General features: G+C 37.7%; 1 protein-coding gene across 2 annotated transcripts in view; it reads left to right on the top strand.

The window, feature by feature from the left end:
• ascc3 (activating signal cointegrator 1 complex subunit 3) overlaps positions 1 to 25483 on the top strand; it is a 236095-nt gene that overhangs the window by 102699 nt on the left and 107913 nt on the right. For both annotated transcript variants that reach the window (XM_058745784.1, XM_058745783.1), the window contains exon 11: positions 10193 to 10357. In XM_058745784.1, the coding sequence (XP_058601767.1) occupies positions 10193 to 10357 (165 nt within the window). The remainder of the gene's footprint in view (positions 1 to 10192; positions 10358 to 25483) is intronic.

The raw sequence follows: 25483 nt of genomic DNA, 5'->3' as shown, positions 1-25483 counted from the left end.
TTGAAAGCCTTTTTTTTTTTTTTTTTACATTTAATAGGCTCTGAAATATTAAGTGATTTTAAACAATCTTCACATAAAATATAAATTGCATATGCATAAGCTATACAGATTAATCCTTATTAATCAGCGACTAGAGCAGTCGAGTGATTTCTTTTTTTTCCTTGATTTACATCAATGACGGACTTCAGCAGGTTTTACTTAAAAGCAGCGCTGTCTCTTTAAAATCTGATGCACATGACGCGGATCTGACACACATCCTTTATAACTCATTTGAGACCACGTTTATGAGGTAACTGTCCAAAACTCGCGTATTTTGAAATAATTGTGCGTTTTCGTCCGTTAAAACGCTAATGGTGCGCTTTCTGAAGCGGCTCGTGTGTTCAGCCGAACGTAGCCTACTTCACTGCACCGTTTTGGCGGCGTAACCTCAGGTGTGTGTCGTCACATTTCTTGAGTTATGAAGAATAAAAAAGGGAAAAGTAAATTTTCCGAAATGAAGCAGCAATATCTTCTCAGGTAAAAGTTATTAGAACCGTGTCTAGGGACAAGCTGGCCATCACACTGCTCTGACCTAATCAGCCCGTTTGTATCTATTATTTGATTCGCTTTTGTCGCTTATGACAGAACATCTAACCAATCACGATGATCTTGTCTTGGGAAAACATTATTTTATTCACTTTTGCCAGAAACGGCGAATCTCTTTAAAACTGGCTGTTGTTATCACTACATTGCATTGTTATATTTCGGAAAAATTTTACTCGCCAACTGGCGACTGACACTGTTACATTTGCTCGCCAACACTGATTTTTACTCGCATTTGGCGCTTTGCGAGTGTTAATTTTAGGCCCTATATACACTCATTGCCAAAAATATCAGGATCTATAACTTATACTAAACCTCTGTTTAGTTTAGTTAGATGTACCATACTTGCACTTCCATGGCTGTTGGCGTGTGTCTGGAATGCAGTCTCGGATGAAAAGTCTTGATGGTTTCAAGGTTTTGGACTCGCGATCACGTTCTTCCGGGTTGAAGAGTGATGTATTCCAACGATGTTATTCTGGTTCTGAGGTCCGCGGAGCTTTGGTTGAATGGAAAGTCAAGGCCACAAGGCCTGGCGCAAGACTTAAAGTTTCAGAAGAGTTCTAGCTCACATCCTTCTAGGATCTAACAGAACCGCAAAACTGAGATATGTTGGAGCCCACCGGGCACGCCGGTACCGGCTCAGGCTCTACACACGGGCAGCAATCCGGAGATTTGGCTGTAGAGCTTTTGCAGGAAGAAAACTAGCGGGCGGAACTGTGCGTGAGCCCTTTAAGGTCTGCGAAGAGTCACGCCTCTCAGGATGGGCTTGACCAATGAGAAATGCTGAATTTCCAAGCGAGAGTTTGGAAATACTGGGGGGGGGGTTTATGACCCTTTGTCTGAGAGCATGGTAATTTGCAAAGGGGTTGGATTGGAAGTTGTTATACCAACTATTAAAGATTCTTAGGACATTAATATGTTGCATAGGTATCAACATGTAATATTCACTCTCAATTAGATCATCCGAAGACTAATTGATAGAGACCAAACATGTTACAGTTAGAGTGATATTAACTAGTGATCTATCATAAGCATACAAACAGTATACAATACACAAAAACATATACAAGAACAGTAATAATATACACAATGACCTAATGATATGTGTGCTCATTCAAAGAAAGGTTTTTCTATGAATTAATTAGAGAAGAGTCCATTTTATGGCATAATGTCTTTTTCCTAAAGGGGATATGAAGTGAGTGTTGCTCGGCCATTTGCATTACTTTGAGCAATAAAACTAGTGTTATCTGATGGGTTGTCATGGAACTGGGGGCCTGAAGTCCTTGACATACCTACTGGCTCCGGGTATGTGTATTGGGTGAGGGGTCTGTGACCATTTGTTAATCTAATAACTAATTGATTTGTTAAATCGAATGCAAAATTGTGTCTGATTGGTCCAAATGCTACACACACGATTCGTTCAAAACGCAGATACATTCAGAAACTAATCACCCATGTTTTTTCTCAGAGACACACAACAGTTCTTCTGTGGCTTTAAAGGTAATATGTTCTCTGCAAAATTGAGCAAAAACAGATAATATTGTATTTAAAACATAACACAATATCAACTTTTTTTTTTTACTGAACTGTTGTATAAAATCACATTTTAAACTTGTGATATTTGGGACAAAATCAACACTTGTTTAATATTGCTCTCGCTGCTCGTGAGATATTGCTTATCATATTATATAAATATTACTCAAAACCTCTTACAGGGGCATTTTTTGCACCAATATGTAGAATTTTAGGGCATAACTGCATTTATTGAGTTCTTACCCTGCATCATATTTGTCAACAGTCAACTGTATGAAATGTAAGATGATGTACAGGTCTGGGGGCGGGGCCAGTGCGTTAACTACATCAAAATATTTTAATCGCATTATTTTATACTGTTTTTATTAGGGATGTTCATTTCGGTTATTTTTCCTAACCGACAACCGACGCTCGTTAACCGATTATTAACCGTTAACCGACAAGATTATTTTAAATTAGAACTGAATTAAATTAGAAAGAATAAGTGTCTGTGACCCGTTAAAAATACTAACATTTGTTTTCCGGGGATTAATTTTGCATGCGCAAAAAGCAGCAAACAACAGAACATGAGGATTCACATGCTGATAATAGCTATCACATCACGCACCTGCAGCGGAGAAAAACATAATAAAGCTAGGCGCTATATAGCCTATATATTATAACAAATAAATAGGCCTATACGAGAAATATATTTTCACTTAAATCATAATTTAAGAAAACGAAAGAAAAACTGTGCAACAAGTAGCCTATGCAGATTTTCGTACGTGAAAGGAAACCAGATGGCAGAAAGCGGCATCCTATTTTTAATTTTTTTTGGCTTATTTTACAAAAGCGCAAAGATTTGTTCTTATTGTGAATGTACACAAATAAAAGCAAACCTTTTACAATTCCGATTATCTTCATGACTAAAAGGAGTAGTTGCTTCCACTGTTACAAAAGAGGGGGGGGGCGTTAAGCGTTATCACCGTACCGCCATGAAGTTATGCAAAAGGTTTTGTTTTACGTGAATATTGGAACAGGAGTGAAGTAGGCCTAGGCTACATAAAAGGTAAATAATATTTTGGTATTCAAATACATCACGAATACGGATTTTGTATCGAATGAGAGACCCAACATTGGTTTCAGTTTCGTTTAGCCTAAATTAATTTGTTTTGGTTTATCGTTTATATAGCTAGGCCTAGCTTCTTACATTTTTAATTCTTGTTCTTTTCTAAATAGCCTACTGTTAATTGAAATGATTTGTTGAGGAGTGAGGGGAACTAAAATAGCCTATATGTTTACAGTGTTTATTATAATGTTTGTAATTCGCGTCTGCCTATTTCTGAATGAAATAATAAAATGTGACTTATAGGCGACTTATTTTTTTCTCTCTCTCTCTCTCTCTAAAAAACATTTTTTTTTTATATGCGTAGCTTATTTTAACCATGCAGCAAACCTTTTAAAATATTTTGATAAATTACTGAAAAATAAATAAATAAGTGACTTTAAACTGGTTAACTGATTGTATTAATCGGTCAAAATTATTATCAGTCGGTTAACGGTTAAACGGTTAAAATGAACATCCCTAGTTTTTATGCTGTTTATAGTTACGTTTTGTCTTAGTGTTTGGTTAATTTTGCATTGGTTGTAGAGTGCTTGTCAAGATTTTGGAGATATGATTTTTAAATGCTTTTAATGAATTTCCTAATGCCTTCAAATGCTGCATTTATTTGATCAAAAATACATTAAAAACAGTAATATTGTGAAATGCAGTAATATTGTGAAATGCTACAATTTGAAATTATTCATTTCAAATTTTCTGTTTGAATATATTTTCCGATGTAAATGATTCTTGTGATGTCAAAGCTGAATTTTCAACATCATTACTCCAGCCTTCAGTGTTTTGTCAAAATGGATTCTGCTGGTCTTTTTTGATCATTTTTTTTTAATGGATTTGTGATGAACAGAAATTTTAAAATAATATAATTTCTTTGAAATATATATTTTTGTAACATTGTAAATGTCTTTCCTTATGTCACTTGTCACTTTTGATCAGTTTAATGCATGATTGCTGAATTAAAGCATTGTATTGTTATTTTTTTAAACACCCACACACTCCCCAAACATTTGAATGGTATTATAGCATGGTTTCTGCATAAATATTATTCTCCATATTCTCCATTGATGATAAGATTTTTTTAATGTTTTTATTTATTTTTGAGCAGAAAATCTGCATATTAGAATGATTTCTGAAGGATCATGTGACACTGAAGACTGGAGTATGATGCTGAAAATTCAGCTTTGCATCATATTTTAAAATACATTACAATGGGCAAAACCGTTATTTTAAATTATGCCATTTCGCAATATTAATGTTTTTTGGTATTTTTGAGCACATAAATACAGCTTTGATGAGCATAAGAAACTTCATTAAAAACATTTAAAAATCACAATGTTTCCAAACTCTTTTGACAAGTACTGTGTTTCAGTTGACAGAAATATTTTTGAACCAATACCACAAGTGTTATTTTAGTTTTAGTGTACAATAAAAAGCCTGCTTTGTACCATATGCGTTTGCTTAATCTTCATGCCAAAAAGGTTGACAGTAGAGCGATACCATCATAGGAGATTGACATTATGATACACTAGGGGTTTGGTGTGCTGCAGAAAACAAAGTCGGTGTATGAAGTAAAATAAGTAGGTTTTTTTTTTACCCTCCTGGCTTTGTATTGTAATTAAAATGAACACTTTAGCTCTGCTACCTGTTTGCCAGCGCTTCCATTTAGATTAGCGGCGGTCTAATTAACGGCAGACGTGCATTTTCCGTTCCAAAGCCAGTCTCTAATGGCTGGGCAGATTGATTTAAATGCAAACGAGAGAGGATTTAATGAACTGCTTTTACTGAAAGTGTTTAATAGGAATTTCAACACTCACAGACAGGTTGGTAAACAGCTCTCAGACCATTAATTATGCATTGTTGTATATTTCTTCTCTAAAATGTTGGTTAATGGTGTAAAATAATCATATTTTGTGTCTTGAATGATTACACTCTTGAAGATGGCTGACATCAATGGAAAATCTTCTTGTAGATTTGTATAATTTAGTTGTCACCAAACCGCAACTGGCTCATCATGTGGGCGGCAAATGTATGGGTAGTCATTAAACTTTTTGTGTGTTTGGCTAATTAATTTAAAGTCTCACGTAAGCACGAGAGAGCTAGATGAATAGTCTACAGGCAAATTTTTTCCTATAATGAATGGTTTCCCAACTCTCAGATTACATACACGACTAGACAGTGACACCAGCATCTCCTTCAGAATTGTTGTCCAAATGCCTCTACGTGTCCTAACATCCCACTACATAACAACAGTGAACAAACTCCAAGCCTACCCTCACACAGCAGCAGAATATGATCGTCATGAATACAGTTGGCTTATTGAACCCAGTTCTATAACTGAAGTAACTAATAACTACCTGACATTTTTATGACCAAATTTTAAGAGAACATCTGGTTAATATATGTTGTATAAATTAAGCAGTTTGACAACTATGCGATGACCTTACATGCAAATTATTATTATACGTACTGTTTGAAATACGACATAGAAAATAGTAGGGGTGTAAATGTTTAAAACTTTTCATCACAATACAATCTGGTATAGATTATTTTAGCTGTATTTGCAGATAATAGTGAGATAATAGTAATTGCAGTTAATATTGGGTAACTTTTTAGACACATTTTAGTCATTGACTGGTTATTGTGTCTGTTTGTGGTTAGCAGCAATAGTTCCAAAAGAAGCCAAAGCAGGATCAACCATTGTGTATGCTGAGCAATGCACAGACTGACAACCTGTCTGGAATGCTGTGAACAAAGACAACTAGAGTGATATAAACAGGGAAATGTTCTAATGTTGTTTCTTAATATCTAATATAAAGCTGAACAAATGTTTTGGACCAAATTGAATGAAAGCAGCAAGATTCTTCCTAAACCGTTACAGTTAGAATGCAACATCTTACATTTGAACTGTTGTTATCTGTCAGCACTAGTGCTCTCAAATGATTAATTGTGATAAATCGCTTCCAAAATAAAAGTTTTTGTTTACATAATGTATGTATTTGTGCTGTGTATATTTATTATGTATATATAAATACACACACACATACAGTATATATTTTGAAAATATTTACATGTATATACATTTCTATATTTATTAGGGGTTGGAGAAAACTAACTATCACCTAACTATCGCAATTCTTTTTAAAACGATTTAAAAATCGATTGGTTTACCTCAGAATCGATTAATATTTAATTATTCTACTTTTCCTAAGAGGTGGTGGGGAGAAGTTAGCGCTTTTTAATTCCAACAGAGCAGCACCACACAGACGATCAGCATATGACATCAAAGTACTGCGAGAGCGATTCGATAGCAGGCGGCACGTCTGTTCTCTGTAGCTCTCGCGGTGCTTTGATGTCATACAAACGATCGTTCTGCGTGCGCAGTGCTGCTGCATTAGATGACGTCATATACATTTCAAGCCGGCGCGAGAAAGCAAAACCATGACGGAGAATTCTTTCTGCACCTTCACGTTTTGAATCCTAAGTGTGGAGACACTTCGGATTTTACACACTGCTGGGAAAACATGACTAAAACGGTATGCAAAGTGACATAGCAGGGTTTTGGTACTTGAAAGTTTCATGTTTCAAGGTACTTTAAATATACACTGTGTAAGTGTATGCTCCTGAAATAAAAGTTCAGAAAGATGCGGTGCATTGTTTTTGTTAATATGGCTCATCATATAGAGTCTCTTTTAAGGGTATAATCAAGGATTTTCCACTGTCTAGAATTGGCAGATTAGCGTATCGTCCCAGCCCTAATATTTATATTTTTATATTTTAAATTATATATAAATATATTTAATGTATAAACATAACATATTTTTCTTAAATATATACGTGCATGTGTTTATATTTGTATATACATAATAAATATACACAGTAAACACACATATTATGTAAACAAAAACTTTTATTTTGGATTAATCGTTTGACGGCACTAGTCAGCACACAAGAGAAACCTGATTTTATTTTTACCTCACTAAAAGACAGTATTATCTTTCTATAAAGAAGTACAAATGCCCTCCTGCTTCCCTAACTCAAAGTGTCCCTCAAGGTTCGGTTCTTGGTCCTCTTTTTGTTTTTTTGTTTATAATCTGTAAGCATGTTTGTATCATTAGTTGTCATAATCTCAGTTAGCACTGCTCACTACACAGATACACTATTTAGATACACTAACATCCTTCAGTTTTGTTCTCTAACATCTTGTACGCATTTTGTAAATATTCAGCTAAACTGTAATTGTAACAATGCAGAATAAACCAATATTGTGATTTTAGCACTTACAAGAAATATTGACGTTTGCATTTATAGCAACAGAACTCTCTCCAAACCCTCCAAAAAAGCATCAGATTTGTCTTGTCTATGTTTTGCAGCCCACATCAGATCCATCACAGACACACAAAAAGCATCTCCATTGTTATTGTTTTACTGATTATGCAAACAAAAAGTTATTTTATTTGTTGTTTGTTGATTTTTAAATATAAAACTTGAAGTGATTTATGTGTCAGTACTTTTTGAACATCTCCAGCACATTGTGATCATTTTGGTCACTATAATCGTGATAAGAAATTTCCATACCGTTACATCCCTACTGCACATTGATTGTAGCAACCTTACTCATTTATACAGACATTATTGCATCTGCCCTGTGTCCTGCTGTATGTTCATTGCAATTTGGAAGTCATATTATTTAGTAAATGCGGCTGTCAATCCTAAACCATTTCAGAGTAAACACACCTTCTTTTTATGTAAATTAGACATGATGTAGATTGCACCAATAACGTACAATTAATTTTGATCACTAAAGCACCTACATATTTAGGTATGTTTTTAAATCACTTTTTGATTCAGATGTTTGGGTCGCAGTGGTGGAGTGATGCTAAGCAGTCAGAGTAAAGTATCTCAGATTGTGGTAGTCTGCTACATCCTCAACAACTTATTGCTCACCAACCCATATGATGGGGTTTTGTGGTGTTTTGATTTGTTCATAAAACCCCACTCATGAATTTGATGAGTTGTCTGAATTGGGAGCATTATTATATATGGAAACAGCAGAGGGGAGCAGTAATTGTAATATGGGATTGCATCTTTTCCTTCAAAATTGCGTTATATTTTTGAAACGGCATTATATTCTTTGATCATAATATGAGAACTCGCACTAGGTGATTTTGAAAAATTTTGAAAACTCTAATTCTGTTTAACAGGCAGAATTAGTGGTTCTAGGTTGAATTAATTTCTTGGCTTCCTCCGTACAGTATATAAACTCATCCACATGGTTTTGTGCTTCTTACTCCAGGTTTTTATGTGTTGACCATTAGAGAGTTTTCCAAATGGCAGCCCATGGTGAAAAGTTTGACTGGAGACATATGCTTCGTTCACATGGTTGTAGAATACAGTTCAATTCTGTTTTATTGTGCTAAATATAGCCATATTTCTTATTAATTTTACATACTTGTTCTTAGTGACCCTGTTCTTTGTCAATGGAAACACAGCGGAGGATGTTTGTCACTTCATACTTTGTGATAGACATTTCTGCACTGCACACACATTGTTTGCATTATGCTTGGATTTTTAATGTGGGGTTTCAGTAATTCACATAGAAGAAATGAGCTACATACCATCCAGAGTTTTTAGATACATGTATTCAATGTCTTTCCTTTCAATTGTATGGCCTGAGGCTCTGGTATGCAAACGTTAAAGCAAACGTTACCAAAAGCTCGCCTCATTGATAAGTTTGTCCATTTTTCCTGTTGGAAGTAGTGCAAGTACAGCAGAAACAGAATGGGACGCTCATCTACTGTGAAACTATATCAGGGCTCATGTTGCCACATGTATCGAAGGCTCTTTTATATGCAGCTATTTCACATTCACCTTAATGTGACCAACTTTTATTGCTCCATTTAAACTACCTTTTGAATTTTTATTTAATTTTTAACTGGAAATGTACATAGTATGTGAGGGGAAATTACAAAAGCAGGTAGTTGAGGACCACAAAACAAGTAGCTTTAACTTCAAGTGGCAAGAATACTGAAGAACAAACCAAATTAACTATATATTGGGAAAAGGAAAGGACATCCCGGAGGGAGCTGGGGCTTAGTGATTATTGTACACTTACTGTACGTACTTAATGTTTTAGCTTCTTTTGAGCTTTTCTAGCTATTCATGTGCGGGGAAGAACAATTGAACTGGCCACATTTTGTCTCAAACATAGTCAGTAGAAATATATATAAACATCATTATTCAACAAGCATCCCTTCAGTTCTTCATATTGAGCAGATTTCTGCAGTTTACAATCAGTCACCTTTAGAAATGGACCGGTAAGAATGATAGTCTTTTCTGTTCATTTGTCTGATAATTGTGGAATCACTGATGCTGAGATATTTCTATACCGTAGCCTCTCATTTACTTTTTAAAAAAACAAACCACATGTAATTCTCTCGAGAGATACTTGGACATTTTTCTTAAGAGTTAGCTGCTCATAGACCTAGTTTCCACCAGTCATTTGTAAAGGTATTGTTAATGCAAAACAAAAAGTCCTCCAGAAGAAAGGAGAAAGATACCAGTGTACAAAACACACACATATATTAACATTAGATGAATGTTGGTCATATAAGAAAAGTTTGAAAATGGTAGAAATCTTATAACATGCTCATACAGTTATCCAGATAGTAGAGGCATCTCATTCCCTATACTTTAGGACTTGCACGACTTTAAATAGTTGACTAGTCATCCAGAAAATTAATCATTCATTATGTGTAGAAGAATTGCAACTGAAGTCGTGTGATCATGACTTCTTGAATTCTAGAAGAGGAAAAAATCTGTAGCGCATTCTCTAGTATGCATTATTATTTGTTTTTCTGTTTTTCGACTGACAGTATACTGCAAAAATCATGTTACTGGCAAATGTCAGGACAAGCTGCCGATCATTCAGAGCACATGTTTGCAAGGCCTTAATCATCTAATGACTGTATTGTGTTGTAGATGTTGGTGACGACTCCAGAGAAGTGGGATGTGGTGACCAGGAAGAGTGTGGGGGACGTGGCTTTGTCTCAGATCGTCCGACTGCTCATCCTGGATGAAGTTCATCTTCTTCATGAGGATAGAGGGCCTGTACTGGAGAGCCTGGTGGCCCGGACATTGCGTCAGGTAATACATTTATATGGAGCACTCACCATAAGATGATTTGAGGAAAAATAATTTATTCTATATTAATGTAATAATATTCTTTAATCATAATATTTGCATCTAATAATTTTGTTGATATACTACCATTCGTTATTTGTTTATTTTAATTAATACTTTAATGCATGAAGGATGCATTGAATTGATCAAAAGTGACAGTAGTCTTGTGTATTGTTACAAAAAAAAAAAAATGTTTCAAATAAATGATACATATTCATCAGTGAGTCCTGAAAAAAACGTATCAGTTTCCACAAAAATATTAGGAAGCATCTTTTTCTTTTTCAGCAATGATGATGATTAAAAAAAAAAAAAATGTTGAGCAGCAAATCAGCATATTAGAATGATTTCTGAAGGATCATGTACTGACAATTCGTATCAAAAATTATATCAAAGGAATAAATTATATTTTAAATTCAAATAGAAAACTTATTTTAATGGTAATAATATTTCACAATATTACTGTTTTTACTCAATTTCCAGTCAAGTAAATGCAGCCTTGTTGAGCATGAGGCTTTCAAAACTCTCTTAAAAATCTTACCGACCACAAACTTTTGAGTAGTAGTGTATATTTATAATATTTTTGGCTATAGCCAAAAGTTGAACTTCTGAAAATGTTGTAGTTGTTTTTTTGAAAAGTGCAATCCATTTCATTTTCCCACTTTAAAGGTTGTGCAATTCACTCACGATAATGACAATATGGACACTCACGAGAAGAATATTTTTGCATTTTTTTTTTCTAGTGAAACATTAATGTTGATTCAGTGCTACTGGAGTTTGACTGAGAGGCAGGCCTGCAATTAAAATGAGTCGAACAGTTTCTAATATTTATGTTCGTCTTTGTGTCTTAGGTAGCTTATTATAGTAGCTAAGCTATAAGCAGTAAGTGTCGTTCCTTTTTTCTTTCTTAATATTGTATTGTTAATTAATATTCCCTAATTAGTTTGTATGTAAATTAAATCTACATGTCTCCGGTGAATGAAATGTGTAAATGTCATGTTCTTCCTTTTTTAATATCTCAATACTGGTTATTACAGAATCATAAAGTTAACAGGGTTCATACGGGTGCTTGAATTCCTTGAAATGCTTGAATTTTAATGTAGCGTTTTCAAGGTTTGAAAAATGCTTGAATATTGGATAAAGTGCTTGGAAATGCAGTTGCACTGGTTTCATAATAATTCGCTCTCTTACGGAGTAGTTAATTTTTTACATAAAATAACCCTTAAACAGCTCCGCTCGAGTCTGCGCGTGTGGCTGTTATGTGATCTGTCTGTCTTTATTGACACGCGGGAGATAAAAACATGCAGGGAGGTTGCTGCTTCAGTCAGCAATGGCTTGAAAGCGACAAATACAAATTATGGTTAAAACGAGAACTAAATACTTGAGTAGTATCCTGCAGAGTCGTTTTTTTTTTTTTTCATGGAAGAGTGCGCTTTCGAACCATATAAAAGGTGAACAAAAATGCCCCTGCTCATTCAAAGTAAATCCTTTAAGACTGTCACGATTAAAGTGAAATGTGAAAATGAATGAAAACTGTTTATTGTGGCATACGTTTAGATCTGCTCACAACAATGCATACAATATCTTTGTGCACGTTTTTTTGCCAGCGTTGAGCATTATAAGAATTCGCACATGGTGTTGAGCATAGATTAGTCACCAGTGAGGAAAAATTCGCAAAACACTACAGTTGTGTTCAGTTCATGCGCTCACTGAATGCATTCTTCACTCTTGCGAATACTGTCATCATAAACAACAGTGCAGATTCGATGGAAATTAATTTTGTAGTTTAGACAGCGAGATTCAGTGAGCTCGTGCTAGACTGAAATTGACCATTTCAGTGACTGGTCCGAATGTTTGTTGATCGTTTTCTGTATGTTTTAAACCCGAATTGAATAACCGTTTTGTTTTTCATGCTACTAAAATAACTAATGCAAAGAATGTTATGAATATGACGTGTCGTTTTAATAGCACAATAACATCTGATTTAAAGTGGAGAACTCAAGTATGTGTGTAAACATGCAATTTATCACAGTTTAAAGTGATGGAAAATCTTGAAAATGCACCTTGAAAGTAGTGGTCGACCAATATATCACCAAGGATTCAGATTCAGATGCAGATTCAGATGCGTTTGAGGTGGGACTTTTATTTTGACGGTGCTGAGAACGGCAGTGCCTGAGCACACAGTGCTCACATTCTCCCTCTTGTTCGCTGTCGTCGTTAACAGTTCTGTCTATTTAATGACCAGATAGAACTGTTAAACAAAGGAATTAGAATGTATACTAAAAAGTATTATAACGATTGTTTTGATATTATTAGTAATAGAAAGGCAAACATTATAATACATTCTCGTTTGCCGTCAGCATTCAGCAAATATGCATTTATATCATTTAAACAAATCTTTCAATGACTAATGAACATTTAATTTCACAAACCTTGCAGACTTAGTTGAATCTAGTTCAGATCTTTTGAAGTGTGCATTTGTATCCTGCATGATGTATGCTCTGCATGATGGTCGGTCCGTGTGAATTGAATGCGGACAGGTTCTGTCCGACAGGAGGAGAGTTCAGCTTTACCGGAGGTGCGCGATCAACAAACTTTAAACTTTAAATTTTTTCATCCATTTTCAAATAATTTCAAATGTCTTAAATATTAATTAAAATAAATAAAACTATATTGGCCACCCCGCTTTCCAAGATATCGGCATCGGCTGTCAAAAAACCCATATCTGTCGACCACTACTTGAAAGTGCTTGAAAAGTGCTTGAATTTTACTTTGGAAAAGGTGTAAGAACCCTGAGTTAATTTTGGGCTTATTAGCTCCAGAAGTGTGTATATTGTGCATGTGCAAGGGGCAGATAAAAATATATGGTCTGCATAAGGTGACATCATGTCCAATCTGGCCCTCAACCTAAAATGAGTTTGACACATCTACGTTAAATGCTCATGGTATGCAGAAAGAAACTTGAAGTTTTTTTTTTTTTTTTTTTGGCAATACGATAAGATAATAGTAGTATTGTCGTTTCTGCTAGTGATTTAGTATTAAATACCTGGTAGATACAGGTAGCCCAGTAGTTTGTTGGTTCACTCATTTGTGGTTCCTAGGTAATTTCCTCCTCCAGTGGATGCATGTGTGTGTGTGATTGATAGGACCCTGCTGATGATGATTGACGGCTGCCCTTACTAGAATCACTCTGGCCATTTGGGATATTAGTGTGATTATGCAAATCCTGACAGTCGCAGAGACGACAGCCCACATTACGGGGTGTCCCATATCCGTGTTCCGTTCTGACGAGCCGCAGTCAGGTGTCAATCACACGCAGGAATTACGGAATAAGCTCAAGCAAAGCTCACGTCTACTCTGTGACAAACTACGCAGCTAAACTACCGTGGTAGTTTTGCCCTTCAAGACACTTTCATAGTGCAAAGTGTCAGAAAATACAGCTTTTTCATTTACAATGCACATTTCTTTGTTAGGCGAGTTTTACTTTGAGGCCTGGAGCTGAGAGAAGCTTTCAGTAGGACTGAGTGGCGAGTAAGTGAAAGGAAATGACTTCAAATGAGACTGCTGTTTACTGTGTCCACGCTCTATTCGTTTGAACTGCTAACTGATACCGGTTCAGCAAGGATGTGTGTGCTCTTCTCAAAGCCGAATGGAGCTTATTATCGTTCGAGATCATACCGTGTGCTAGATTTTCAATGTCAGATTTAGTTTCTTTGGCTATGCGGAATGCAATCTTTGCACTTAATTTCAATTTTAAAAGCTAAAAGATAACAAGCTGTTACTTTGGCGTATGTCATGGTGACACATCAGGCAGCAGTTAGCTGTAGTGAATTAGAATATTCAGTCCTTTTGGCGCCCACGTTTTTGCTGCATTAAAGACGTTCTGTTTTCAGGTGCTTCTGTACAAATTAACTGAGGAAAAAAAGAAAAAAGTTTCTTGCTTACAAACTAGATGTTTATCACTTACAACCCCTAATTCTGATATGTTAGTCGCTATGGAGAAATGTCTATGGCTGATAATCTGAACAAGGGTAAGAACTTTGCTCATTTGTTTTATATACAGTCATGGCCAAAAATATCGGCACCCTTGGTAAATATGATCAAAGAAGGTTGTGAAAATTAATCTGCATTGTTAATCCTTTTGATCTTTTATTTAAAAAATTCACAAAAATCATTGGATAATAAGAATTTAAGATGGGGAGAAATATTATTATGAAATAAATATTTTTCTCTAATACACATTGGCGACAATTAACGGCACCCTTTTATTCAATACTTTTTGAAACCTCCATTTGCCAGTTTAACAGTTCTGAATTTTCTCCTATAATGCCTGATGAGGTTAGAGAACACCTGACGAGAGATCAGAGACCATTCCTTCATCCAGGATCACTCCAGACCCTTTAGATTCACAGCTCCATGTTGGTGCTTCTTCTCTTCAGTTCACTCATTTTCTACAGGGTTCAGGTCAGAGGACTGGAATGGCCAGCAGAAGCTTGGTTTTGTGCTCAGTGACCCATTTTTGTGTTGTTTGACCCATTATAAGATTTCTAACAGAGTCAGTCACTTATTGATTTTTTATCTGTTGGTATTTGATAAAATCCATGATGCCATGTGTCTAAACAAGATGTCCAGGACCTCCAGCAGAAATATAGGCTCACAACATCAAAAATACAGCAGTATATTTCATTGTACACACGGGGTACTTTTTATCCCTGTGTTCAAACCCATCTTGAGTGTTTGCTGTTATAAGCTAATTTTTTAGTTTCATCTGACCATAGAAGCCAGTCCCATTTGAAGTTCCAGTCGTGTCTGATAACTGAATATGCTGGAGTTTGTTTTTGGATGAGCTAGGATACTTTTTCTTGAAACCCTCACAAACAACATGCGATAATGTAGGTGCTGTTTGACAATTTTCTTTTAAGGTTTTCTGACCCCGAGACTCAACTATTTTCTGCAATTCTCCAGCTGTGGTCCTTGGAGAGTCTTTAGCCACTCAAACTCTCCTCACCGTGCATTAGGACGATATAGACACACGTCCTCTTCCAGGCAGTTTCGTAACATTTTGTGTTGATTGGAAATTCTTAATTATTGCCTGATGGTGGAAATGGGAATTTTCACTGCTCTAGCTCTTTTCTTAAAGCCACTTCACAAATTTGTGAAGCTCAATTATCTTTTGCTGCACATCAGAAATATATTCTTTGGTTTTTCTCATTGTGATTGATGATTAAGGGAATTTGGGCTTTGTTTGACCTCCTATTTATATTTCTGTGAAACAGGAAGCCATGGCTGGATAATTTCGTGTTCATAATCACCCTGGAGTGCTCAAAATTGTGAATATGAATGGGAATATACTTCAGAGATATTTTACTCATAAGAATTTCTAGGGGTGCCAATAATTGTGTCCACCGTGTATTTGAGAAAAAAAAACATTTATTTCATAATGATATTTCCCCACATTTTAAAATCGTATTATCCAATGAAAGGTTAGATTTTTGTGATTTTTTTTTTTTTTTTAATAAATAAAAGATCAAAAGGATTAACAATGCAGATTAATTTTCACAGCCTTCTTTGATCATATTTACCAAGGGTGCCGATATTTCTGGCCATGACTGTGTGTGTGTGTATATATATATATATATATATATATATATATACTGTGTGTGCATGTATATACAGTGTTTCCCTTACCATTATTTTAGGGGGGCAGCCTGCCCTTTTGACCACAAAAGTCATTCAGTGTTACCTTCCCTATAGAACAGGTCTACACCTTGTTCTTTTATTAAAAAAACTGAATAGCCTTATGTTATTTATCTTATTTACACGACGGCATGTCATTTCTGTCTCTACGTTACATGGTCGCGCTCTCTGTATCGCGCACAGCGGAGTTCCGCCCCGGTTCGCACACACACACACACACACACACACACACACACAAACGTAAGCGCACACAGAAGTGAGCACACTCCCACTCCTATTTGTAAATATTAAGCCGCAAAACGTCTATTTAAATATGACTTCTGCCTGCCTCTATGCTAATGTATGGCGCAGACGCGCGGGTTTGTTTACTCATACAGAAGCCCGCGTGACGCTTGCGGTGATATTAACGTCTGCTGCCTCACTAAATGAGAACATAAATACATGAACAACATCTCCAGAACTGCTCTGAGAGTCACTTCATGAGCATTTGACCGTTTCATTTGAGAAAAACTATCCTCATATCATATACACACAGAAATGTAAAGGTATTCACGGCAACCCATCAAAATAAAGGTTCGGTTTCACTTGAAGACATTGGGCAGAAATATATATATTACTATTGTTCAGTCGAACATACGTAATAGGCTACTACTACTAAAACTATTAAAACTTTATCTTTAAGGAATAATCATACAATGTCTTCAGTGTTATTATCAATATTAAATCCCCTTTATTTTCCAAAAAATAAGATTTGTTTCATTTTTATTCATTAAAGGGGTGGTTTACTGCGATTTCACTTTTTTCATTTTAAATAGTGTGTAATGTTGCTGTTGGTGCATGAATAGTATCTGCAAAGTTGCTGAAAGTTCAACGTAAGCGGAGATATCTTTTAAAAATCAGGAAGTTTAATACCTACAAAAACGACTCATATGGGACTACAACGAGATACTTCCCGGGTTGCATACGTAACAAACCCATAAATTTGCATCAACCCCTCCCTCCGGAACATGCAAAAAAGGGGGCAAGGCCATGTTCTGCGGAGTTATTTTCACCCAGCTGTCAGGTCTTCTGTGTTCGGGCTTCATACGGATGCTGTAGTTTGTCAACAATGGTTAAAATTTATGTTTGATTATGTTCCTGACAATTACAATCCTAATTTAGCTCTCTGTGCTGCGCATTTTACGGAAGACAGCTTCCAGAATCTACACGAGTTCAATGCCGGATTCACACAGAAACTATTACTAAAACATGGAGCAGTTCCAACTTTAAAACCAGAGGCAGCAGTTGTTGGGCCACAACCTGTAAGTAAGATTTAATTATTTTAAATGTATTTGCATGTATAATTTCAGACGTAATGTTTTAGTTTTATCAAGGGCGTAAACAAATGCCAACGCTGGCTTTAGTAGCCAGTTAGTTAAATGCTATTTGTTGTGTCTATGACAAACGCGTACAAACATTTTGGACCCGAATTTGTAATTATGTACTAATTTTGTAAATGCATTTTTTCCATTTATGCTTTATGACGTAATTTTTCGATTTGATCAAGAACGTAAACACAAGCCAACGCTGTTTGGTTATAGTGGCCAGTTAGTTTGATGCTATTTTGTGTGTATAAGACAAACGTGTACAAACTTCAAAAAATTATATGTAATCACAACAGCAAACTTCCATTCAGAAACGTTTTGTAAGAGCCGTGCTTGCGGAAGTTCTGCTTGACTCTCTTCATTACCGCTTTCTGGGTCTGATTCTGGCTCAAACTGATACGGCAATATTGACACCATTATTTACATTTGACCGCAGCACATGCAACTGTCGCCCGTAAAGGTAATGGACGTGAAGTTTCCGGACAATGTGCAGTACGCAGTTTAGCCAATCACAACACACCGGCCCAACTAACCAATCTGAGCCCATTGCCTGTTTCTGAGGGAGTGGTTTCATAGAATCAGGAAGTCAACCGGACGTTCAAATGACAGAGGAGAAAGCGGCTTACAATAAAGGTGAAATATATGAAAAATAATGTGTTTTTTTACCAAACGAAACACGAAGACATGTTATATTGTACCCCATAAACACAATCAAGCAAAGAAAAAAAGCAGTAAACCACCCCTTTAAAATATAAATTAAAGGAATGTGTTTATGCCGGAAAAAAAAAGGAAAGAAATATAATTTTACTTGTTTGTAACTTATATGGCCACTCTTTAAATAGTCTTTGATCTCCGGTACATTTGAGCGTATTATCTCAATTTACTTTAATTTATCATGATGTGGTGATTCGTCATTTCCCCTCGAATCACTACATCATGATAAATTACTTCAAAATGACAATTATGTCCAGATGCACATTTTTCAACAATACATTTAAACAATTCTCAGTCCGGTTGAAGCATATTAAACACAACGTAATCCCGATAGAATAGGAACAAAGCAACCAAGTCATCTCTTGTTTAATAAAATACCAATACTGATTTCTCTATAAAATGTCCCCCCCCCCAATATTTACCTATTGACTATAGCCATTCAACATTACAGTATAATTGAGAGATATCAATTTTAACATTTATTAGACTTTTAAAAAATAACTTCTAATTTAAGTGAACTTAAAACAATCTTCACATATAAAATATATTACATGCACGCAGCCACGCACAGTTTTAAAGGTGCCATAGAATGCATTGAGCTAGCAAGCAGCTAACCATGTCCCTTTAGTGGCTCGCGTTATTTTGCTTTCTGAATAAAGACACCAACCTATCCCTGCACTTCACATCCCCTGCACAGCCTGGAACATAACATTTATTTCCATGGTCTGCCATTTCCGCTGTTGTCCTCGCTTGTTTCTTTACAATGCCTGCAGAACTTCTGATGATTCGGTTGTGTAGGTTCGGCTGGCGGCTGGCCTAGAACATGGGCGGGTTTATGCAAATGTTGGAGGCGTAGTGATCCCGACTGTTGCGTAACAGTCGGTGTTATGTTCTGATTCGCCTAATTTTCAGTGGTCTTTTTTATTCACGAGATTTACATAAGAAGGAGGAAACTATGGTGTTTGAGGCTCACTGTATGTCATTTCCATGTACAGAACTGTTATTATTTAACTATATTATTTAACCAGGGTAAAGACAGTTTTTCATTCTATGGCACCTTTAAGGCAGCTTTAATCGCCTTTTTGGTAACATCGTGACTTAACTGACCACAACATTGCATGCACGTAGTTTATTTCGCGCTTTGATATGAAATGATAAAGGCCACAGCACGCACTGGCACCTTTGTGCGTGCAATGGAAGAGCACACACTGTGAGCACAGTAGAGCCCTGCACGGGCCTCAAATTTAGGCCCTAGCCCGGCCCTGGCCCGAGATGCTCAGGCCCTAGCCCGGCCCGTGTCCGACAGCTTATCAGAATTACTGGCCCGAGTCCGACCCGAGCCCGTCTTTTTTTTCCCCCTTCTCCCAAAACGGCTCATGTTTCAGCTATTAAAATAGTTCAGTTTTGTATATAATGGCAAAGTGATTATACTTCCTTTTTTTCAATTTTTTTTTTTTTATTTATTTTTTATTAAGTTAATTTTGAAAAACGTTTGGAGCATTTTTTGTTCGTTAAACAAGTTATTTCTTTCTTAAAGTATCGACCAAGCGGCCAGCGGCAGACCGGCATGCTGATCAGCATGTTTGATCAATTTAGCCTTCTCAAATCATCTCGACTTGCCTAAAATAAAATCTATAGATATACTAAAACAGTTCAAGCATATAACAATGTTTAAAGGTTAAACCTAGATAAATGTGCGCTCCAATAGTTTGTGCGGAGAGCGGAAGCTAAAGCGCAGGACATGGAGGCACCAGCGCAATCAATTGCATTTTTTTTCCCAATGGAAACAATAAAATAGGCCGTAATTTTTGCTCATAAAGGTAAAAGTAATACATCATTCGGAACTGTAAAGGGTCTACTTCTATTTGTGTACACTCACAATATCAACAAAACATCGTGCTTTTAAGAAAACGATACGCTTTCTGCCGTCTCTTCTTGAACAGGATCGCTTCACAAAAATGAATCGAAAGTCAGCGAATACATGCCTCACAGACATGATAAATATATCTATAGAAAGCTTTAAATTACTACTTCAATTACTAATCAAATCGAAAACAAAAACTCATTCATTATAATCATAATCCGTGAAGATGCACTTCTCTCTAAAGGCGCGTCTAATGAGGAGATGAATGATGCAACACTGACACAGAAAACACTAGTTTATTAGTAAATAATTCAAATATCTCCTTACTATTTCCCTCGGACACATTCATGGTAATTACTTTTGATGGGGCTTTACGGCAAGCTTTATTGCGTGTATTTGAACGCAGAACAGCTGCGCTGATCGCTGCTGCGGGACACTAAACACCGTCGAGCCGCTCTTCACAGTCGCGGCACAGTCTCGTGTTGTTTCCACCAGCACGGCAATTTTTTTTCATCACTAATTGATAATAATAAAAATTCCTTGCATTTATATAGCGCTTTTCTAAGCACTTGGCTTAGACATTGATGGATGTCTAAAATATAAAAATAAGGAGAAAACTAAAACAGGCCCGAGGCCCGGCCCTTGTCTGAACTATGACGTGAAAATTGGCCCGAAGCCCGGCCCTAGGGACGTAAAAAAGCCGGGGCCCGTTGGGCCCAGGCCGAAATGCAGGGCTCTAGAGCACAGTACCGTTTCCACACTCGTTTGACTTGCGCCTGCCACTGAAGTGAAGTGGAGCGCGTGTCTGAAACGTCTCCGGTTTGATGTTGTCGTAAAGACGCTCTGCGACTGAATAAATGCACTTCTAGTCAAGAGAAAAAATGACAGAAACAGCAGTTGTGAGAGGGGTGGCCAAGCGTAGCTCCGCCCCTGCGTTAATTGCGATAAATATTTTTAACGCGTTAAACTGAAAAAATTAATCGCCTGCGTTAACGTGCTAATTTTGCCACCACTAATATATATATACAGTGCCCTCCAAAAGTATTGGAACAGTGAGGCCAATTCCTTTATTTTTGCTGTAGACTGAAAACATTTGGGTTTGAGACATATCCCCAGCGAAGACCTCGATTAAAATACAATAAAACTAAAAATATAACTAAATAACTAAAAATATAATAAAATACCTAACTACATAATACTGTTATTGTTAGAAATTGCAACAAAATAAAAAATAGAAATATAAACTTTTGAACTGCGGGTTTCGTCTGGTCAGAGGAGAACTGGCCCCCCGACTGAGCCTGGTTTCTCCCAAGGTTTTTTTCTCCATTCTGTCACAGAGGGAGTTTTGCCGCTGTCGCCTCTGGCTTGCTCAGTTGGGGACAATTAATTTCTAGCGATTATCGTCGATTTGATTGCACAGATACTATTTAAACTAAACTGAGCTAGACAATGACATCTCTGAATTCAATAATGAAATGCCTTTAACTGACAATTGGGTGTTTAATCTTATCATTATACATTACTGACACTCTATCTTCCAATTTGATACTGTTAAGTGCTTTGACACAATCTGTATTGTTAAAAGTGCTATATAAATAAAGGTGACTTGACTTGACTTGACATCAAAAGATGAATATGAGATGAGAGATTAACATTTCAGCTTTTATTTACAGGTATTTTCATCTGGATCTGATACACAACTTACAAGATATCACCGTTTGTTTGAACCGACCCATTTTTCATGTTACCAAAAGTATTGGAACATGTGACTGACAGGTGTGTTTTGTTGCCCTGGTGTGTCCTATTAATTGATTATTCAAACAATAAATAGCACTAAATGTCTGCGCTCAGTTTCAGATCCATGCAGACTGCATTTATAGTTAGTTAGACGTGTAACCAACATGAAAACCAGAGAGGTGTCTATGGGTGAAAAATGACCAATTGTGAAGCTGAGAGAAGATGAAAAATCAATCAAACCATTGCACAAACACTGGCAATAGCAAGTACAACCATTTGGAATCTCCTGAGGTAGAAAGAAACCACTGGTGTACTAAGTAACACACCTCAAACGGGTAGATCAAGGAAAACATCAGCAGTTGACGACAGAAACATTGTGAAAGCTGTAAAGAAAGAACCTAAAACAACTGTTAGTGACATCAGCAACAACCTCCAGTGGGCAGGAGTGAAGGTATCACAATCTACTGTTCGCAGAAGACTTCATGAACAAAAGTACAGAGGCTACACCAGAAGATGCAAACCACTCATTAGCGAGAAGAATAGGAGACGAGCCTCAAAAATTCTGGGTCAAGGTTTTATGGACTGATTTTATGGACCAAAGTGATGGAAAGGCTAAAGTTTGGAGAAAGAAAGGATCTGCTCATGATCCCAAACATACAAGCTCATCTGAAACACAGTGTACACAGGTGTATATTATAGTACACATTACACAGGTAATGTAATGGCTTGGGCTTTCATAGCTTCTTCTGGGACAGGCTCAGTAATCTTCATTAATGATGTAACACATGACGGCAGCAGCAAAATTAACTCAGAAGTCTTCAGAAATATTTTGTCTGACAATTTACAGAAAGATGCAACCAAACTGATTGATCATCATGCAGCAAGAAAATGACCCAAAACATAGCGCCAAAACAACAAAGGAGTTCATCAGGGCAAGAAGTGGAAGGTTTTATACTGGCCAAGTCAATCTCCACACTTAAACCCTGTAGAGTATGCATTTTACCTGCTAAAGAAGAGACTGAAGGGAGTAACCCCCCAAAAATGAAAGAGGAAAAGGAAAGCTTGGAAAAGCATCACAAAAGAAGAATGCAAAAGTTTGGTCAAGTCAAGTCAAGTTGAGCTTTATTGTCATTCCGCTACATGCGGGGGCATACAGTGGAACGAAATGTCGTGCCTCACAGGACCACGGTGCTACATAAATACAGGCATACAGCAATGAAGTAAAACAATATAAACCTATACACAAATATCCTACTGATAGATTTGACTATAAATATGCCATATATAAAAAATAGTTTTTACCTATACATAAACTATAAAATACAAACTATGCGAGTGCTTCAGATAAATACTGTACATGTGTCAAGAGAACTTTGTGAGTCAGCATCTGGCTGGGGAACAGTGCAGGATGATTTGTAGTGCATGAGCATGTAAACATACGTATATTACTGAGTCTTTTTGTGGGATTTGTGTATACACAGCAGTGTGTGTGAAAAGTGACTAGTGCGCATAGAGGAGGAGAGTGTGCTACTACAGGTGGTTTGTAGAGGCCCACTCACCTGTGTGTAGCACACTTCGATTGCACAAAAAAGTTCCATAAGTTTCAGATGGTCCATGTTTCAGGAGGTAGGGAGTTTGTATGGGGTTTCAGAGAGGGGTGGGGTGATTTGAGTTCAGGGCTCTCACAGCCTGGGGGAAAAAGCTGTTGAGCAGTCTGGCAGAGCGGGCTCTGATGCTCCGGTACCGTCTTCCTGATGGTAGGAGCTGGAAGAGACTGGGAAGGGTGTGTGGAGTCCTTCACGATACTATTGGCTTTGCTGGAGCATCGTGTGAGGAAAATGTCCAGGATGGAGGGGAGAGGGGCACCGATGATCCTTGCAGCTGTGTTCACTGTACGCTGGAGGGTCTTGCGGTCTGCTGCAGTACAGTTCCCGTACCAGACAGTGATGCAGCTGGTCAGCACACTCTCAATGGTGCCCCTGTAGAAAGTGGTGAGGATGGGTGGAGGGAGACTTGCTCTTTTCAGCCGCCGGAGAAAGTGTAGGCACTGTTGTGTCTTCTTGGAGAGTGACATGGTGTTGGTGGTCCAGGTGAGATCCTCTGTGATGTGCACCCCCAGGAATTTAGTGCTGCTGACTTTCTCCACAGGCGAGCTGTCGATGGTCAGTGGGGGGTGATCACCGGAGTTTCTTCTGAAGTCCATCACAACCTCCTTTGTCTTACTCACATTGAGGGACAGGTTGTTAGTGCCACACCATTTCGCCAGCTGTGCCACTTCCTCTCTGTAGTGCGTTTCATCATTGTTGCTGATGAGACCTACCACTGTTGTGTCATCAGTGAACTTGATGTTGTGGTTGGAGCTGGACTTGGCAGTGCAGTCGTGGGTCAGCAGCGTGAAGAGCAGCGGGCTGAGCACACAGCCTTGTGGGGCACCTGTGCTCAGTGTGGTAGTGCTCGAGGTGTTGTGGCCGACACGGACTGACTGAGGTCTTCCGGTTAGAAAGTCCAGAATCCAATTACAGAGGGAGTTGTTAAGGCCCAGCAGGTTTAGTTTATTTATGAGCTGTTGTGGGATTATTGTGTTGAATGCTGAGCTGAAGTCAATGCACAGCATTCTGACATAAGAGTCTTTGTTTTCTAGGTGGGTAAGAGCCAGGTGGAGGGTGGAGGAGATTGCATCGTCTGTAGAGCGGTTTGGACGGTATGCAAACTGGAGCGGGTCGAGTGTGTTGGGGAGGCTGGTTTTGATGTTGCGCATGACTAACCTCTCAAAGCACTTCATTATGATTGGAGTCAGTGCTATGGGACGTTAGTCATTTAGACAGGACACAGGTGATTTCTTTGGTACCGGTATGATTGTTGTGGATTTGAGACGTGGGGACGACTGCCTAGCTCAGCGAGGTGTTGAAGATATCTGTTAGGACATCTGTCAGCTGTACAGCACAGTCTTTCAGTACACGGCCAGGTATGTTGTCGGGACCCGCAGCCTTGCGTGGGTTGATCCTAGATAGGGTCTTCCTTACGTCGGCTGGAGACAGACAGAGCGCCTGGTTGTTGGGAGGTGTGGGCAGTTTTTGTGCAGGAGTGTCATTCTGCATTTCAAACCGTGAATAAAAGTGGTTGTGTATCTGGGAGGGATGTGTCATCATCACAGGCCTGTGGCGGGGGCTTGTAGTCTGTGATGGTCTGAATGGCTTGCCACAGACTCCGTGTGTCTCTGCTGTCTGTGAAGTGATTGTTGATTTTTTGAGCATATGACCGTTTTCCATTTTTGATGCTGCGGGACAGATTGGCTCTTGCTGTTTTGAGGGCTGCTTTGTCTCCTGATCTGAAAGCTTCATCTCTGGTCTTTAGCAGCCCGTGAACCTCTGCTGTCATCCATGGCTTCTGGTTGGCGCGTGTGGTGATGGTCTTGGTGACTGTCACATCATCAGTGCACTTTTTGATGTAAGCAGTCACAGTTTCAGTGTACTCCTGCAGGTCTGTGTGGTTGTTGTAGGTGGCCGCCTCTTTAAACATGTTCCAGTCTGTGTCCTGGAAGCAGTCCTGCAGTGCTGAGGTAGCATTTTCTGGCCATACCGTGATCTGTTTTAGAACCGGTTTGGCAAGTTTGAGAAGTGGTCTGTATGCTGGGATTAGCATAACAGAGATGTGGTCCAAGTACCCGAGATGGGGGCCTAGTTCGGCTCTGTATGCGTTCTTTTCTGTTGTGTAAAC

The sequence above is a fragment of the Onychostoma macrolepis genome, chromosome 16, assembly GCF_012432095.1.
Source record: "Onychostoma macrolepis isolate SWU-2019 chromosome 16, ASM1243209v1, whole genome shotgun sequence".
NCBI lineage: Eukaryota > Metazoa > Chordata > Actinopteri > Cypriniformes > Cyprinidae > Onychostoma > Onychostoma macrolepis.
Note: the sequence above shows the minus strand (reverse complement) of the source record. Positions and strands in the feature narration are given on the sequence as shown.